This window comes from Sinocyclocheilus anshuiensis, unplaced genomic scaffold (assembly GCF_001515605.1).
Source record: "Sinocyclocheilus anshuiensis isolate Anshui unplaced genomic scaffold, SAMN03320099.WGS_v1.1 scaffold1049, whole genome shotgun sequence".
Taxonomy (NCBI): Eukaryota; Metazoa; Chordata; class Actinopteri; order Cypriniformes; family Cyprinidae; genus Sinocyclocheilus; species Sinocyclocheilus anshuiensis.
The window spans coordinates 484,322-504,330 of record NW_015557197.1 but is presented as its reverse complement, the minus strand read 5'-3'; the positions used below and the strand labels follow the sequence as shown (position 1 = coordinate 504,330).

Genomic DNA, 20,009 nt, shown 5'->3' with positions numbered 1-20,009 from the left:
ACCGAACGGAAGATTCAAGAGAGCGGACGTTATCTCCGGGCCTACTTTCATGACCATCAGGACAGCTGGAGCCAGTACCTACCCTGGGCCGAGTACGCCCAGAATTCCCTGTGCCAGGAAACCACCGGACTCACCCCGTTTCAATGTGTCCTGGGTTACCAGCCGCCCCTGTTTCCCTGGACCGAAGAACACTCGGAAGTCCCAGCGGTAGATCACTGGTTCCGTGAGAGCGAGAGGGTATGGGACTCAGCGCATATCCATCTCCAGAGGGCCATCCGGAGGCACCAGGCCAATGCGGACACTCGTCGGTCCGACAATCCCATCTATCAACCAGGGGACCAAGTCTGGTTATCCACCCGGGACATCCGCCTCCGGCGGCCCAGCAGGAAGCTGAGTCCCCGGTACATAGGTCCTTTCCCCGTAGCACGGCGCATCAACGAAGTCACGTACCAATTACACCTGCCTGACCATTACCGGATCTCACCCACCTTTCATGTGTCCCTGCTAAAACCCTTCACTAATCCTCTTCTCCCTCCCTCCACAGAACACGAGGTACCCCCCCGCCCGAGGTCGTCTCCAACGAGACAATCTACAGAGTCAAGGAGATCCTCGAATAATGTCACGGAAACACCTGCCTCACCAGCCGAATAAGCCTCCTACACCCGCTCACAATCACCTGATTACTAATCACGGACACCTGCACTCATTTACCACACCAGTCAAAAGCACACTCACTTCAGTCACTCGTCGGCTGGTCTCAAGGTTACAAGCATCTCAGCACGGGTTCCTTGCCTACCAACCTGCCTGTCAAGCCTAGGATTCCTCAGCTCTCGGCCGAAGGACTAGATTGTCGATCCCAGATAAGACTGTGTTCTCTGCTTCCATTGATTCCTCAGTTTGTTTCTTTTCTGTTGGAAGTTTCAATACCTCAGTTTCGTTAATAAACTAACCAACCTGATTTACTCTGCCTGTTTGCCTGCTTGTCCCGGGTGTGACAGGTACAGGGAAGCGGTTTGTTCTTTTTGTCTAATAGCAGTGTGAGTTGTGTGCTGTAGTTCAAGTCATGTGATAGCTGTGTCAGGAACAGACTGTAATTTAAATCCGTATTAACTGCTAATCTTCTCCGGCATAGCACCCAAAGAGCCATATTTGCTTGTATGCCATATTTGAGTGATATTTACATATGAGTTATTTAAATTACATGAATGAATAAACTGGTATACGCTTCATGCATTTCTTGAGAATCAAATCCATGGCCTTGGCATTGCCAGCGCCATGCTCCACTGTTTGAGCTAAAGGAATATATGTATATTGATAATTTGATGGCATTCTTTACTTGATACTGTTATTTAATTTGTATTGCCATTTTTTTTTTCATTGATTGTAAAGTAAGCTATGGAAATTAATATTTTCATAAATATTAATATTACTGTATATGAACTACTTTTATGGTACTTTGTGTCATTAATAAAATGAGAAAAACACTGCTAGCTGTTCCAATTTAATAATATTCTTTATTATTATTATAATTATTTATTTTTTTGGAAAAAACAGCATGAACATTTTTCTCAACATCTTTTGTTTTCCACAGAAGAAAGTAAAGCGCACAGGTTTGGAATGACATGAGTGTGAATACTGTAAGTGATTTTTCATTTTTAGTTTTGGGTGAACTCTTTCTTTAGGTCAGTCATTGGTTAAAAATGTTTACCTGAAGTGTCCGACTCGCACCTTCCGTCCAGCTAAGTGTGTGTGCAGCATCAAAGAGAACACCTGAAGATCACGTGGCGTCTCCAGAACCTGTAGAGCACAGAACACAGGATCATCCAGACATCTGCTGAATCTGATCGAGAGAGTGTGAGTAGATAAACATACATACAAACCTTTGGAATATAAGCAGTGTCACACAGGCCGTACGTGAGGAAGGATTTGGCTTTGGGTGGGATGGCGTACCAAGGAGCTATTACAAGCCCTGTCCCCAAAACAGCTGCATCGTGCTGACGGAATTCAGAAGTGTAATGGAATCGCAGACCTGAGTTATCAACTCGACCTGTGTAGAGAAAAGATAAAGTAGTATAATTCCAAGCACTTTAAATGTGATATTTTACAATTATAAACCACAGTCCTGACTGACCTGTACTTTTATTAGCATTGTTGTAATGCACTTCAAGCCTGTAGAAAAAATCACTAACATTTCCTCCAATTGGAAGTCCTGCCACTTCAGGGAGTTCAAAAGCCTGAGAGAAAAGGATATGAATCTGAAATATTTTTTGATCACTCAGAGAACCCACAAATACTCAATACTCAAATTTCAACCAAGATTTAAATTAATAATTTAATACAATCAAGAAATGAAACGTATGATTTCAGATGCAGAACAGATACTAACCCCTCCACCAACTCCCCACACTGCAATGGTCTCCATACACAAGTTGGTTCTTAACGATGTGTAACACTCTGCCTCAAACGGCTCGGTCACGCTCGGAGGGCAGCGGTACAGCAGCAGATGATGCACGAGGTCAAAGTTTGTGATCACCGGCTCAATCTGGACATAATGAAAGTAAGTCAGAGATGAAGATGATTGACAGATCGCTGGATAGTTCAGGATAGATCATGTGTGTTAAGTTCTTCGACTCACGCGATAAATGTGCTGTTTTCGATCAAATGTCGGGGCTTTCATGATTTTGCAGTGATAGTGGGTTTGGTTGGCTGGTACAGTGAACTGAAACATTTGTAAATTTAAGCAACATGTAAAGTGAAAGTTCCCACATTAGGTATTTTAAGTCAAAGAGCATCACGGGGGAATTACATTTACAAATGAATAGCAACAGCTGATAGCATCGTTGACATTTTTTGCTGCATTCTACGTCGTTTTAGCACCAGTCCAAAAAAGTAAGACAGAGGTTTTTGCAAAAATCATTAATATATAAATTACTGTAGCTCAAACAGTAGAACAGGCACTAGCAGTGTCAAGGTCATGGGTTCGATTCCCAGGGATAATATAAAATGTCATGCTAAATCTCACCCAAAAATGAAAATGTACTCACCCTCAGGCCAGCCAAGTTGTAGAGGAGTTTGATTCTTCATTACACAGGTTTTGAGTGGATTTTCATTTTAAGGTGAGCTGTTCCATTAATTCACTCTTACAGGTAAACTCTAGTCTATTAGACTAATATTGTAATCTAGTCTAAATGTTTTGGCATATTTTTTCATCACACATTATTAAAAGCTTAAAGTATGAATTGGAAATTCTCTGTTTAATTAACTAAAGTAAATAAAGCAAAACAAAAAGTCAAAATCCTTCTTACATTGATCATAGTCATGTCGAAATACTTGCTGTTTGGAGGGTTGACCCGAGGCATGTACTTCGACAGGTTCAGCTCTTTTGTGCCTCTTTGGGTGCTGTGGTACATGATGTCATCAGTCTGCCCGTACGCATAGATCAGCTTCATGGGGAGATTCTGATAATGCAATAAAACAAAAGCCCATCATTTATAGGCATTTAAAAACACCTGATCCACACCTGAACCAAAAAATGAGAAACTCTTTAGCTATTAGTTCTGATCTAGACTTTCAGGGTTTTTGAGTTCAGTCCATCTGTTTAAGGAGGTGTTTTAACAACAATTGAGGGTCCCTAAACAAACAGGATCAGTACAGACTTCCTGGTCCCAGTGTGTCAAGCATTGTGCAGATTCCCAGTATGAAAGCTACCTGAAAGAGGACACCCACAGCACTCCTAACGGCTTAAATATGCTGTGGTTCCTTCGCTCACATTGTTAACTGGATCAAACTACTGAGTGCTATACAATAAAAGTGGAGAGCGAAACTGACGGTGTTGTAACTACTTTTCTTTGTAGTTGCATCACAGTTTCTAGATTGCACACATACCTTTAGGTGTAATTTTGTTGAAAATTGGATATGAAATTCAATAAGTAGGTGTTGTTTATCATAAGGCCAGTTCCAGGAACAAACAGTACATTTATCCAACCTGTTCACTGTAGGTGTTAAATAGGAAGTGTTCCTGCATTATTTGTTGTTGGTCATGGAATAACATATTTGTTTAACTATCCAAACCTTAATCTTAACTATCTCTAAAAATGCTAAATTATAGGTTGATATTATTGTTAAAGCGTTTATTTGAAATAGAAATATTTTGTAACATTATAAATGCCTTTACTGACACTTTTGATCAATTAAACGTGTCCTTGCAGAGTAAAAATGTGGGAATGTTCCAGGACTCACAGTGATGGTTAAGTCGTTTTCATCACAAGCCTCGATGGACCTCTGAAATTTCATGACTGTTTTCCCATCAGACTCGGTCAGAGACAGGAGTTTGTAGTTCTGTTTCTGGTCAATCACTGGCATTGAATTCCCCCCAGCATGACGATCCTGAACAACATTAATGCTAAATTGTGTATATTTTCAGTCATAACAGCATATATTTGTGTGATATGCTCTACATCATTTGTTTACATATAACAGATAACTAACTGGAAATATCTGGTTAAAAAGGCCAAAGCACTCACACTTATGTAAGGGTTGTTTTACAGTATTTCATGCAATATCCAGACATTAATCATTTTAATATCTAGTTTAATGCAAAATTGCTTATTTCTCAGATTGAATTAAAATATCAAAAAGAATAAACTATTATCCACTGTAAGTGACTTTGACAGTCTCAGTCTTTACCGTGAAGTAACTGCCTTTGGGTCCAACTCCTCCAATGACGATATCGGCTCCAGTCATTCCTCCTTTGGGGCTGAAGCCAAAACCGACCCAGCCGCTGGTGTTGACCGTGAGCTCGAACAAGATTGTGCCCTGGATCTCATTGAATCCCCACTTCAGCTGCACCTTGTGCTCGAGGTCCAGGTGTTCAGAGAAAGGCAGAAGAGGGTCTTCCTGAGCCCAGGACCACTGGACTGAAAGCAGAAGCAGAACAAGAGATAACATGACCATGTTTCCTTTTCAAAATCTGACAAACCGTGTCTTTGTCACTGCCTTCTCAAACACCTTACGTGAAACTGCACTTTAACAGCCCTCTTTAAGCTGTCTGTAACAGCCCTCTTTATGTTGTCTGTAACCCCCCCCCTCACCTGATCTCAGTTCTTCTCCTCTCACTCCGGTCTGGTGAATCAGGTTCCACATCACCTGGTGTTACAGTATTATTGGCTACAAGAGAGATTACAATCAACTTTTAAAAGCACTTTTCATTTTTTCATGAACAAGCATTCAAAAAATCATTCTTGATTAAACAAATATTTATTTTAGAGCTGTGATGAACTGTAAGCACAGAATAGTGGCACTTACTAATTCATGACTATGGCAGAGATGGATTAGTTAATGATGTTACATAAGCTAAAGTAAATACAGTATTTTATTTTTGCCTTTTCAGTATTACATCAAAGCAAAAGAGCAGAGGTCAAGAGTTACCTTGAAAACCAAATATAAAAGGGGAAAAAATGAAAGGAATACCTAATATTAAAATAATATTTTAAATCACAACATAATTATTATTAGAAAGGAATGCTGAGATGAACTCAACAAAAAGGCACAAGAAAGTGTTAATATCATAATGTTTACAGTGAAGCTAAAGCCTAAGGATTTTTTAAGTGAATGACTCAAAAAAATAAGTTTCTATTGAATTTTGACGGAGCAACAAAATTTATGTGAACAAATCTACTATATTGTTACGATATTGCAATTAAAATATTGCTTGCAAATAATAATTTAATCAAAATAGTGGCTAGAATAGTTTTCGCCACCTACTGGCGTAATAATGTAAACATGACGAATGTTTAGAACGGATTTAAAAGATTCGAGTCATTGGAAAACTCCACTACCGTTGCGAGTTAAACTCGAGAACTGAATCTGTCAGATTTGTGAACGAATTGGGCCCCTTTTGTGAAATGGCGGGTCAACAATGAAAAGATCTGACTCAGAAGCATAATTGTTTCTTTTACAAATCGCATGTTGTTTTGTTTTTCCATTGTGAAGCTTACAGAACCTATAGGCTATTGAAAGGATATCCAGGATATTAAATCACGGAAGAATATAAATACAATACAATACAATAATACAATACAATACATCTTTATTGTCAACCATGGTTGAAATTTGTCTAGTGAAAACCAAATACACATAGACACATACTACAAAATACATAAAAACCATCATACTGAATCACATAGCTTTTTGATTAGTAAATGTGTGTTCACAGTGTGTGTGTTCACTGCTGTGTGTGTGCACTTTGGATGGGACAAATGCAGAGCACTAATTCCGAGTATGGGTCACCATACTTGGCCACATGTCATGTCACTGTCACTTTTTTTGATTAATAAATCCGATCGCAGCAGGTACAAAAGACTTTTTATAAATATTTGTCTTTGCTCTAGGCATTAAAAATCGTCTCCCAGAGGTCAATAAAACAAACTGATCACACAGAGGATGAGTTGGATCTTTGCATATATTCAACAGACTCATTTATATCACCTTTTTGGAGAAGTCCTACCAGAGCCATATCATCTGCATACTTCAAAAGTTTAAAATTAGAATTGTGAATCGTAAAATCATTAATATACAGTGAGAATAATACAGGTGATATGACGCTTCCTTGAGGGGCCACCGTATTAACAGTGCATTCATCAGAGAGCTGACCATTATACCATACCCTCTGAGTACGGGACAACAAAAAGTCCTTAATCCACAAAACCAGGTACCTGTTGACACCAATGGATATTAACCGTTCTAACAAAATATCAACCCTCATTGTGTTAAATGCTGATGTAAAATCTAAAAATAAAATTCTGGCATATGTATTTGAATTTTGTAAATGATAAGTTACAAAATTCATCATAGTTAACAGCATCATCAGTGCCCCTATTTTGTCTATATGCAAACTGCAGAGGATCAATACTTTAACCAACAGATGACATTAGATGTTTGACAAGAATCCTTTCCATAGTTTTACATACCACAGAAGTTAAAGCTATAGGGCGAAAATCGTTCACAGTATGGACTGTAGGCCCCTTTGGTACTGGGATTATCACACTTTCTTTCCATAAGGAAGGTACAGTTCCAGCATGCAACAAAGCCTGGAATAGCCTTGTCAATACACATTTCAACTGGTGACAACAGCTCTTTAACACTTTACCACTAATACCATCAGGCCCCCCAGCTTTACCAGGTTTTATCTTAGAAATGGAAGCGACCACATCCAACTCCGTCAAATTAATAGGGGAGCAATATGGGATGGTCTGACAAATACTATTGCAGTTAAGACTGCTAACCTCAGTATCAAATCTGTTAAAAAAGTTATTCATATCATTAATAGGTGGATCACTATGCCTTTTATCATTCCTACCCATCATAATATTCAGACCATCCCACGCTTGCCGAACATTGCCTGTTGTAAAATTTCCCTCAATCTTATTCTTATAATGTAATTTGGCTTCCCTCAATTTCCCTTCAATACAATGAAGAGATATATAATATTGTTGTTATACTTTGGGCTGTCTACAACAGTAAGAGAACCAAAACCCCAGAAGACATAGAGCAAATAAATATAACAAACAATAGGGTAAAAAATGACAAACTATTTCCATGTCTTCCACCTTTTTTATGTAGGCTACAGAAATCACGCGTTCTTTCACCCAGTCTCTCACAGACGCACACACAGTGCGGAGACGCGAACAGAAACTTCTTGTCAGCGCTGCACCGCGAATTTATCAGTAAAATAGTTTCGCAGCTGAAAACCTACATGACATTTCTCAGTAGCGAGGTTCTTGAAGCAGTTTAACTTAAAGGTTCACTATTAGTAGATGCTGCTGCTGAACACTGCTGAGAGACGCATAGACGAGGTATTCACACGCACTTAATCTCTCTCTCTAATAACCGCATTAGACTGCATTAATAACTGCGTTAGCCTGCATATCATTGGCTCAAGCCTCTGTTATCAGCTCTAAAATGACGTTTTGGAATTTGCAACGGAAGGTTTGGGATGAGGTGCGTAAAAAATTAGTTCAACCCACACGAGATTTCAGGACGGAAACATGTCAAATGTCTTGAAACAAATCATCTGAACAATGTCTTGATGTGTGGTTGTGACTCCAGGCCGTTAAAATTATTAGAGAAATAAAACACTCCCGAAGTGGTTATGTTGCCACGACGCCGCGCTTATATGGAATGGTCTTTCTCAGTTCTCAAACAAATTAAGAACTACATTCGATTTTTATTGACTGAACGCAAGTGCTTATTGCGATAGAAAACACTGCAACGGTTTCCACTGATTAAGAAATATTTTTGTTTGCTTTGGTGGTAATATTAGGTCTATTATATTAATAGGGAAGGGGGCCCAAAAATTAGTTTTGCCTATGTCACGAAAAGAGATAAATCCGGCCCTGATACCACTGCATGCCATAAACACTATAGCCTACATCTATCTTCTCTACGAATGAAATCTGTATTTTGTATTTTTAAATAATATTAAAAATAATTACTTTTATTATTGCCATTTTGTTGTTAAAAATTATAATTCAAGGAAATATTCTGAATCATGCTGTCGAGCTCATTCTTTCATCTAAACTTGTTTAAAGTTTTTCATATTGTAGAATGCACAAAAGACAAGTAAAGCAAAGAAAGTAAAGTGTAAAGTCCATTTCCATCTAATGATTTGAAGAAAAAAAAATACATATAGCTTGCTCAATTCTCTGTTACTGTGAGCCATGAGTTTTTCGCTCTTAAAATTATTGACATTTATTCAGACAATGAAAGAACAACAAGTTACATCAGTTCTATTTTGCATTAATGTTTCAAAAGGATGCCCACTGCACTGCCAAACTGAGGAGCAGCGATAGCAAAGCAAGACTCTTGGTGGCACTGTCGCTCATGCAGGGTGCAGACGGGGTGACTGTGAGGTCAGGAATCAGCCCTGTGTTGCTTGATATGTTGTTCTGAAATACACATGGAAAAGAGTGTCAGGTAAACGCAGCTGTGGTCAGAACAGAAGCAGTTCAGTTTGAAAGCTTGATATTGTGGAGGTGTGGACACTTACATTTGAGTTCATGACCCAGACGTGCTGGTCGATTCTCTTCAGTGTTTGTTGGTATTGGTTGATAGACGTGTCATTCCAAGTCTTCGTGAACATCATATTGAGCCAAGTACTGCAAAATTATCAAGTAAAAGCTACATTATCATTAGGATAAATATTAAGAGGGAAACTCATTTAAAAAATCAGTGTTTTAAATGAGATTACACTGTATCTTTTGCTCCCATCTCAGATATTAAAGTAGTTGCATTAGGGGGCTCGCACAGGTGCCCAGATTCATAGCTGGATAGTAGACGAGGAAGGCCAAACACATCTCATCTGAAGTTGAGTATCCCCCCCTGCAGGCAGAAAAAGGGAGTTTTACACATAATTGTTCCTCTCTATATGAAGTATTAGACAAATAGAGTTCTGCAGGGATGATGTGTTTTTGTGGGCCAAAACCTGGAAACTGGCATTTTAGCACATACAGTTCCATTGTCCAGATGTCAATGGGTTTTTTGAATGGGTTTTTGGTTAAATGCCTGATATAAGGCCTGTAGTGAACACAAGCTCAAGATATTTTCATGTTTTATTCTACAACATAAAATACATCAGTAATTCACCCTTGTCATTTTTTTAAAGCTTTTACTTGTCTTGAAAAAGGCAGTTGCTAACAAGTGGCTAAATGGGTCTACAGAGATTGTCTGGGACATCAAACATCATCATCGTGACAGGTAAATTCATTACTCACTAGTCTATTTTTTCAGCCTCGTTGTGTTTATGATAGCACTTTTGCAAACTATTCTAACTCAAACGTTTAGACTCAAACTATTAAACTCAAACTCAGGAAAAAATGTTTTTTAAATAAAGACTGAAAGAGTTGTCAGAAGCTTAATGTCACTAACTTCAAAGTTATATGACTGTGGTGTAATTCGTTTATAGTCTAGTTTTTTACTTCTGGAAATTGTATTTAGGCTTAAAAATGCATGGATGTGGTGTTCAAGATTATCATGAGGAACAAAACTACTGAGAATCTCAAACTTTTGTTCACCACAGTGCTTATTTTCTGCAATAATCCAAAAGTCAAAGTCAGGAAATCTCATAAATAAAATTAAAACTCATACACCTTTCTAGAACATATGAAAACATATGTACAACCACCAGGCTCTGGCCTTTAATATAATCTAACTTTTAATATAATGAGAATCAGTGAAATTTGAAGATTGAAGAAAAGACAATATAAGCCACTGTGTAAATGTACTAGCCCATGTGAGTGTGCTGCGGATTTCAGTATTATAGGTGCACTCCACCAGCAATTTGTCACCCTGAAAGACCAAAAGATTGTTTTATTTCACTTATTGCCAGTAATTATATACTAAAACATATGTATGTACAACTGGAATTCCTGCCACCTCAGGAAATTCAAAAGCCTTGAAAAAAATATAATTAAAAGGTTACTTAAAGGTTCAATCAGTCATTTTATTTCATTAAGTTTACATGTAAATAGGACATGTATAGTATTAAAAAATTAAGGTACCATTGTTGATAAAAGCTGAAAAATAATAATTCTTTTGAGGCAGATCTTTTAATCAACTAGCTGAATCAGTTTAAAAAACCAGTCTGAATGATTCACTTAAGAATCAATGTGATCCAATTCTTGATTTTAACACATTGCCGTAATCTACTCGCAACGGTTGATGGTTCATTGAAAAGAGTAATGGCCTTTCCCCCCCTCACATTAAAGGGGTCATATGATGCTATTTCAATTTTTCCTTTCTCTTTGGAGTGTTACAAGCTCTTGGTGCATAAAGAAGATCTGTAAAGTCTAAAGTCTCAAATCCAAAGAGATACTCTTTATAAAAGTTAAGAGTCAAGGGGCGGTCACACTAGACTTTGAACGTGGAAAAATTTCTCGGACGCCGCTGCGAATATGGGCGGGAGCAGGATATGACATCACGCGCCAAGGTTTCCCCTCAGTTATCACAACATGGATTCCGATGTGCTTGTACTGTGTCTTTTGCGACGGCGTCAAAAGCGTCTGGAAAGGAGAAGGCTGTGGGTTCACCCTATTCTACGGACTCGGAATGAGCGGGGAGAGTTCCATTCTTTAATTCAGGAGCTTCGGCTGGATGAGGATCGCCACAAGAATTACTTTCGGCTCTGTCATATTTTATTACCATTTTTTTTAAACTATAGTGAATAAAGTGTATTAATGAATGAAATGTTCAAGGTGTCTGAATAAATTTTGGTTTGACTGTACATACATATATATATATATATGTGATGGCTAAGGCCACACTTACTAATTGTGGGAAGATTTGCATAACGCCGCCCAAATGTTCACGCAAAGAAAGAAGGCGTAACTTTTATTCTTGCTGTTGCCGCCACCGCCATGTTATGGAAACGCTGTGTGTTTCATTGTGAAAGCGAAACTATTTTCTTTGTGCAGCGCATTTTGCGGAGGACGAGGACTGTTTCCTGAGAGAGTAGCCTACAATGCCGGTGTCTGTTTCTATAAAGTGGGGCAGTTCCAACTTTGCAAGGACAGTCTGGCGATTCTGACTTGCAGTCTGTAAGTACGTTTTCATTTTTAAAGAATTTGCCACTGATGATTCAAACGCGAGTTTTGAGCAGTGTAGAGTAGCGCTTGTTGTTGAACACCTACAAACTTGAAAAAAAAAAATTATATTTGTTCCGATTTATTTATTTATTTGTGCTGTTCACATGATTTCAAACAGGGCCCACAGGTAAATTCTGCACCGGGGCCCCGCAAGCCCCATCTACGGCCCTGATGGCAAAGCAAGACTCTTGGTGGCACTGTCGCTCATGCAGGGTGCAGACGGGTGACTGTGAGGTCAGGAATCAGCCCTGTGTTGCTTGATATGTTGTTCTGGAAATACACATGGAAAAGAGTGTCAGGTAAACGCAGCTGTGGTCAGAACTGAAGCAGTTCAGTTTGAAAGCTTGATATTGTGGAGGTGTGGACACTTACATTTGAGTTCATGACCCAGACGTGCTGGTCGATTCTCTTCAGTGTTTGTTGGTATTGGTTTATAGACGTGTCATTCCAAGTCTTCGTGAACATCATATTGAGCCAAGTACTGCAAATTTAACAAGTAAAAGCTACATTATCATTAGGATAAATATTAAGAGGGAAACTCATTAAAAAAAATCTGTGTTTTAAATGAGATTACACTGTATCTTTTGCTCCCATCTCAGATATTAAAGTAGTTGCATTAGGGGGCTCGCACAGGTGCCCAGATTCATAGCTGGATAGTAGACGAGGAAGGCCAAACACATCTCATCTAAAGTTGAGTATCCCCCCTGCAGGCAGAAAAAGGGAGTTTTACACATAATTGTTCCTCTCTATTTTAATTATTAGATAAATAGAGTTCTGCAGGGATGATGTGTTTTTGTGGGCCAAAATCTGGAAACGGGCATTTTAGCACATACAGTTCCATTGTCCAGATGTCAATGGGTTTTTTGAATGGGTTTTTGGTTAAATGCCTGATATAAGGTCTGTGGTGAACACAAGCTCAAGATATTTTCGTTCGTTTTATTCTGCAACAAAAAATACATCAGTATAACCCCTTGTATTTGTTAAAGCTTTTACTTGTCTTGAAAAAAGCAGTTGCTAACAAGTGGCTAAATGGGTCTACAGAGATTGTCTGGGACATTAAACATCATCATGGCGAACAGGTAAACTCATCTACTCACTAGTCCATTTTTTCAGCCTCATTGTGTTAATAAACATGCTTTTGCATACTATTCTAACTCAAACGTTTAGGGAAATTGTTTTTATTTTAAGACTGAAAGAGTTGTCAGAAGCTTAATGGCAGTAATGTTAAAGTTATGTGACCATGGTGTAGTTCATTTTCAAGCTGGTAAGAATCATAAACTTTTGTTAGCCACAGAGCTTATTATCAGCAATAATCCAAAAGTTAATGGAAAAAGCATATTGAGTTTTTGTTAAGGGAACCAGGGTGATGCTAACTTTCAGTTTGTCCTACAAAATTACATCGTTGCAGCACGCTTTTTACTGAATAGCCAAAAGGAAGAAGCATGAGAAACAGGATCAGGAAATCTTATAAATATGATAAAAAAATCACACACATTTCTGGAACATATGAAAACATATGTGCACCCACCAGACATTTTAATATAATGAAAATCAGTGAAATTTGAAGATACATGCTATTGAAGAAAAGATAATATGAGCCTCTGTGTAAATGTACAGTACTAACCCATGTGAGTGTGCTGCGTTTTTCAGTATTATAAGTGCACTCCACCAGCAATTTGTCACCCTGAAAGACCAACATGTTCCTTTATTTCACTTATTTAGTTCACTTATTTTGTATATACTGTATATATGATACTTGAAATCTCTGAGAACTTAACAGCATGGTAACTTTTTCAAACCTTTTAGCACTTACCAACTTCACTGTCTTAGTTTTACCCAAATTGGTCGCTTCTTGATATTCAAAATCATAGTTTTCATCCGCAGCTAGGAAATCGATCTGTTTACCTCCTCTGAAGAGGATAAGAATTTGCCAAGAAGAGAAAGTAATTATTTACAGTAAAATTATATTATGAACCACATTAGAAAGAAAAGCACACATGATTATATCTAATTATAATCCCAATCCCGTGACCCATACTCGGAATTAGTGCTCTGCATTTACCCATCCAAAGTGCACACACACAGCAGTGAACACACACACACCGTGAACACACACCCGGAGCAGTGGGCAGCCATTTATGCTGCGGCGCCCGGGGAGCAGTTGGGGGTTCGGTGCCTTGCTCAAGGGCACCTCAGTCGTGGTATTGAAGGTGGGAGAGAGCGCTGTACATTCACTCCCCCCACCTACAATCCCTGCCGGTACGAGACTCGAACCCACAACCTTTTGGGTTATGAGTCCGACTCTCTAACCATTAGACCACGACTTCCCCCATGAAGCATGAAGCATGAAGTCAGTCATTGGTCAAAAATGTTTACCTGAAGTGTCCGACTCGCACCTTCCATCCAGCTAAGTGTGTGTGCAGCATCAAAGAGAACACATGAAGATCATGTGGCGTCTCCAGAACCTGTAGAGCACAGAACACAGGATCATCCGTGTCCGACTCGCACCTTCCATCCAGCTAAGTGTGTGTGCAGCATCAAAGAGAACACATGAAGATCATGTGGCGTCTCCAGAACCTGTAGAGCACAGAACACAACAGATCATCCAGTCATCTGCTGGATCTGATCGTGAGAGTGTGAGTAGATCAACATACACACAAACCTTTGGAATATAAGCAGTGTCACACAGGCCGTACGTGAGGAAGGATTTGGCTTTGGGTGGGATGGCATACCCAGGGGCCACCGCAAGCCCTGTTATCAGAACACCTGCATCATGCTGACGGAGTTTAGATGTGTAATAGAATCGCAGACCTGAGTTATCAACTCGACCTGTGCAGAGAAGAAAGTATTGTTTTATTGAAAGACCTTAAATGTTCATCACAGTGTGGTATTTCACGTTGTAAACCACTCCTGACTGACCTCCACTTTTATTGGGGTTGTTGTAATGTACTTCAAGCCTGTAGAAAAAATCCCCAACATTTCCTCCAATTGGTAGTCCTGCCACTTAGGAAATTCAAAAGCCTTGAAAAATATTATTTAATTGAAAAGATAATCAGTAATTTTACCTAATTAACAAAGTGTGACATATAAATAGGCCTACTATTTCAGTAGGCCTAATAAAGTATCATTGCTAATAAAAGCTGAAAATGAATCATCCTCTTGAGGTGGATCTTTTCAGTGAATCAGTTCAGAAAACTGCTCGGAATGATTCACTTAAGAATCAAACTGATCCGATTCCTGATTCAATGATGTGAAGGTAACTACCACGTTCAAGGTCCAGAAAAGTACCAAGATGATCGACGAAGTAGTCCATGTGACATCATAAATTCTTATCAAAAAAAATATCTTAAATTGTGTTCCGAAGATGAACGAAGGTCTTACGGGTTTCGAACAACACAAGGGTGAGTAATTAATGACAGAATTTTCATTTTTGGGTGAACTAATCCTTTAAATCTGGTTGTTTTCACATGAAAATGCTTTTAACCTAAGTCACAGGTGAGACTAACCCCTCCGCCAACTCCCCACACAGCCACGGCTTCTATACACTTTGTATCCATCCCAGTATAACACTCCACCTCAAGCAGCTCGGTCACGCTCGGAGGGCAGCGGTACAGCACGAGATGATGCATGACGTCAATGTTTGTGATCACCGGCTCAATCTGGACATAATGAAAGTAAGTCAGAGATGAAGATGATCGACAGATCGCTGGATAGTTCAGGATAGATCATGTGTGTTAAGTTCATAGACTCACGCGATAAATGTGCGTTTGCGATCAAATGTTGGGGCTTTCATGATCTTGCAGTGATAGTAGGTTTGTTTGGCTGGTACAGTGAACTGAAATGATTTGTAAATGTAAGCAACATGTAAAGTTACACTCATTAGCACTTTAAAGAGATTAACCAATAATATAATCTATGCAAACTATGGGGTAAACTATATTATGGGGTCAGTAAGAGTTTTTTTGTTTTTTTAATTAAAAAAGTAAATAAATAAAAAGAAATGTATATTTTTCAACAAGGACACAATAAATTGACCAAAAGTGACAGAAAAGACATTTAAAATGTTACAGAATATTTTTATATTTTAAATGCTGCTCTTTTGAGTTTTCTATTCTTCAACAAATTCAAGTTTTCACAGAAATATTTAGCTGCTGTTTTAAATGTTGCTCTTGAAATGCCAGCAACAGAAAACTGGGTTTACAGACAGAACAGCAAAATGACAGTAAAATCTTTCTTACATTGACCATAGTTATGTCAAAAAAGTTGCTGTTTGGAGGGTTGATCCGAGGCATGTACTTCAACAGGTTCAGCTGCTTTGTGCCTCTTCGGGTGCTGTGGTACATGATTTCATCAGTCTGTCCGTACGCATAGATCAGCTTCATGGGGAGATTCTGATAATGCAATAAAAACACTTTTACTTGATGTCTTTACTTGAAATAAGAAGCTCTTTGGCCGCATGCACACTGCAGTTAAATATTGTCACTCATAAAAGTTTGCAGTGTGTATGTGGCTAATCTGGCCATCGATAACTCATTTGAGCTATTTTTGATTTATTTTGAAGGTTTTTTAAGTTCAGTCAGACAGTCCATGTTTTCAGTTTAAGGAGGGTTTTGAAGTGCAGTTGAGAGCTCCTTGACAAACAAGATCAGCTGTTTTTAAGGCTACACTCTTAAAAATAAAGGTGCTTAAAAGGTTCTTCACAGCGATGCCATAGAAGAACCATTTTTGGTTCCACAAAGAACCATTCAGTCAAAGATTCTTTAAAGAACCATCTCTTTCTTACCTTTTTATAATCTGAAGAATCTTCTTTCGCCACAAAGAACCTTTTGTGAAACTGAAAGGTTCTTCTGATGTTAAAGGTTCTTTATGGAGCCATTTAGACAAAAAAGGTTCTTCTATGGCATCGTGAAGCACCTTTATTTTTAAGAGTGTAATAATATCTGACTGGCATATAACTGAACAAATCAAACAAACGTAAACGGGTAAAGGTGGGGCTCATGGGCTGCAGCCCAGCCTAGCCCAATGGTAAGTCTGGCCATGCTCAAAGCATATTTTAATGTTTGTGAATTTTGTGTTACTCCATAATGATGTTCTAGTTGAGAGCATTTGTAGTGTATAGGTAGAGCCCAAACATAACCTCAAGCCCAGGGGTCCCCGGCCCTCCAAATCCTGCCCTGACTGTCGCTGTTTTCAGGCTAAAACAGTGAAAGGGGAGGGCTACATTGCTGGTGCTGAACTACTTTTCCTTTGTAATGAATATAAAAAAAACAATGGTAAAACTCACAGTGATGGGTAAATCATTTTCATCACAGGAACCAATGGACCTCTGAAACGTCATGACTGTTTTCCCATCAGACTCGGTCAGAGACAGGAGTTTGTAGTTCTGTTGCTTGTCAACCAAAGGAATTGATTTCCCCACAGCATGACGATCCTAAATACAGAAAAACAGAAAAGAGAAATGAAGCATGTATGTATGCCTTATGATGTTGTAGTTATAGTTGTACAGATCCCAGTGCAGTTCAAATGGGCTATCAATTTAACACTTTGACAATCAATAGTTCAAAACACAAGAATATCAGATGTCTATGTCAGATAGATATATATATCAGATATTTGAATAAAAATAACAAAGAATTAAATATCAAAAAATATAAAATTATTTGTAACTCAACTGTAAGTGACAGTTATCAGTCTCAATCTTGAGGATGTGAACAACTAAGAAACCCAAATATAAGATAAAATATAACTAAATAGGAAATATGAATGTGAGTCAAAAACATAAAGAACAAAATATCAAAATAATATAAAATTAGTTGTAATTTCACTGTTATTGACTTTGACAGTTATCAGTTTCAGTCTTTACCGTGAAGTAAATGCCTTTGGGTCCAACTCCTCCAATGACGATATCGGCTCCAGTCATTCCTCCTTTGGGGCTGAAGCCAAAACCGACCCAGCCGCTGGTGTTGACCGTGAGCTCGAACAAGATTGTGCCCTTGATCTTATCAAATCCCCACTTCAACCGCACCTTGTGCTTGAGGTCCAGGTGTTCAGAGAAAGGCAGAAGAGGGTCTTCCTGAGCCCAGGACCACTGGACTGAAAGCAGAAGCAGAACAAGAGATAATGTGGCCATGTTTGCTTTTCAAAATCTGACAAACAGTGTCTCTGTAAGGTGTTTGAGAAGCCAGTGACATGAAACTGCTCTGTAGTCACTTTAACAGCCCTCTTTATGTTGTCTGTAACCCCCCCCTCACCTGATCTCAGTTCTTCTCCTCTCACTCCGGTCTGGTGAATCAGGTTCCACATCATCTGATTTTCCAGTATTATTGGCTACGAGAGACATTACGATCAGCTTTTAAAAGCACTTTTCATCTTTTCATGAACAAGCATTCAAAAATTACTCTTTATTAAATATTTATTTTAGGGCTGTGATGAACAGTAAGTACAGAATAGCGGCACTTACTAATTCATGATGACTATGCCAGAGATGGATTAGTTAATGATGTTACATAAGCTAAAGAAACTGGTTTTATTTTTGCCCTTTCAGTATCTTCACATCGATGCAAAGGAGCAGAGGTCAGGACCAGGGCCGCATTAACAATTGGGCTAGGCGGAGCTGAAGCCCCGGGGCCGTGAGCAAAGAGGGGGCCCCGTGATTTGATTGGCTGTGAAATAGATTGACTAATTCCATGAACTCCATGCATTACCATTAGAGATAACGTTTTAATTTGGTTTACCAATCACTTACATTTATTCTACATTTGACTTTTGAACGACCTGTGCACGTATCTCATCGTCCCCACAGATTTTAGGTTAGTTTGATTATTAACCTGAAGGATGTATGTTGCTTTTTCTGTTTGAACAATCTGTATAGCCTATATTCTCTAAAGGGTTGGGAGATAACCCTGTAGAAATATGCAGCTTATTAACAATAGTGCTAGGTGGGGCTGAAGCCCCGGGGCCCGAGCACGGAGGGGTCCCATGATTGGCTGTGTAGTAGATGGACTGGCTGTCGGTATGGCCAAAGCCCCACCACGCCCATGCCCGTAGCCAGCTATGAGCTCACAGAGGTCCGGACCTCGCAAAATTTTTCGTGTTCAGCAATAAAATTTGTTTTCTGAATAACGAATTTGCTATCTTTATGAGTGTCCGCATGTTTAGACAGTTTGCAAGAATGTTTCGCGTCCGTGGTATGAAAATGATTGCTGCCAGACACTGGCGGAGTGAACGAGGCTTGAGAGAGTTATACGTGAGGGCGCAGGCGCATCCTCCGCCGTGTTGCCAGATCCAGCTATTATAAGCATCTTTGGACTCGTCTATTCCACTTAATTTGACACTTTAGAAAGTTAACGAAGTGAAAAGTTGTAGTTTAGGTTTAGCGATAGGTATATTTATCTTATCTTATTTGCAAAGGATTTGAAAATGTATTTATTTATTTGTTTATTTTTTTTACGGTTTTTATTTGTTTTCATAGCAATATCTTGCAACACTGATCGCCGGCACTTAAACTGACAGTAATCAAAAAAGCCCACGGGCAGGTTATTGCTGACATGATGCCACATCCGGTAAGGCAAAAAAAAATAAAAATCATATTATCTGTTAGAAACGTTATCAAAAAAAGATATAGCATTTAACACTAGTACACAGATCTGTGGGTTAGAGAATGACATGAAATATGCAAACACTAGCCATGAAGAACTCTAAGCTATTTCTTTCAGTATAGTAGTTAAATTTTCACAAAGTCATGCTAAAAACATTCATAAGAGCACTAGACAAGTTATTATTTATATAGCAATGGCTATGAAAACTATAACAGTAATATATATTGTTGCATGAATAATAAACTGATAAAATTATCCACCCCTAACCTATAGTAAAGTATAAACAAATATTGATGCAATAAATATGGTATAACTGTGGTACAATATTCATCCCTCCAAAACAGATAAAACATCTTTCACAAACATACATGTCTGTCTCTAAAGTGTTTAGTGTATATAATGAATTCCATGCATTACCATTAGAGAAAACGTTTGAATTTGGTTTTCCAATCAAATGCATTTATCATGTTTTTGACTTTTGAACGACCTCTGCACGTATCTATCAGGTGATAACTGCCCAATATGTCCGCATTCACCTCCACTCTTTACTTCGTTCTGGTGTAATCTGGAAGTGGTCATGCAAAGAACAATCTTTGACCAGTCAAAATGTCAGCTATACTGAGAGAGAGGGGCTCAAAAACGAAAAACTTTAAAGATAACAGAGAAAAGATACGAGTTATTCAGTAAAATCCCCAGCTTTCGGGTTATTTCACTAAAGCTAATGATGGAGTTGTGGAAGAGCAAGTGGGCCGGGCACATGGAGCAGATAAAA

General features: G+C 38.7%; 1 protein-coding gene and 1 pseudogene across 1 annotated transcript in view; both read right to left on the bottom strand.

Annotated features, from left to right (window-relative positions):
• Positions 1-4,956, bottom strand: part of LOC107678815 (DBH-like monooxygenase protein 2 homolog) — a 16,193-nt gene extending 11,237 nt beyond the window's left edge. The window contains exons 1-8 of the mRNA XM_016474220.1: positions 4,687-4,956; positions 4,240-4,386; positions 3,306-3,458; positions 2,636-2,719; positions 2,387-2,542; positions 2,132-2,234; positions 1,881-2,047; positions 1,709-1,797 (exon numbers count right to left, since the gene is read on the bottom strand). Of these exons, the coding sequence (XP_016329706.1) occupies positions 1,709-1,797; positions 1,881-2,047; positions 2,132-2,234; positions 2,387-2,542; positions 2,636-2,719; positions 3,306-3,458; positions 4,240-4,386; positions 4,687-4,953 (1,166 nt within the window). The 5' untranslated portion in view covers positions 4,954-4,956. The remainder of the gene's footprint in view (positions 1-1,708; positions 1,798-1,880; positions 2,048-2,131; positions 2,235-2,386; positions 2,543-2,635; positions 2,720-3,305; positions 3,459-4,239; positions 4,387-4,686) is intronic.
• A 3,848-nt stretch (positions 4,957-8,804) lies between these two features.
• LOC107678814 (DBH-like monooxygenase protein 2 homolog) lies at positions 8,805-17,769 on the bottom strand (annotated as a pseudogene).
• Between the last annotated feature and the right edge of the window lie 2,240 nt (positions 17,770-20,009).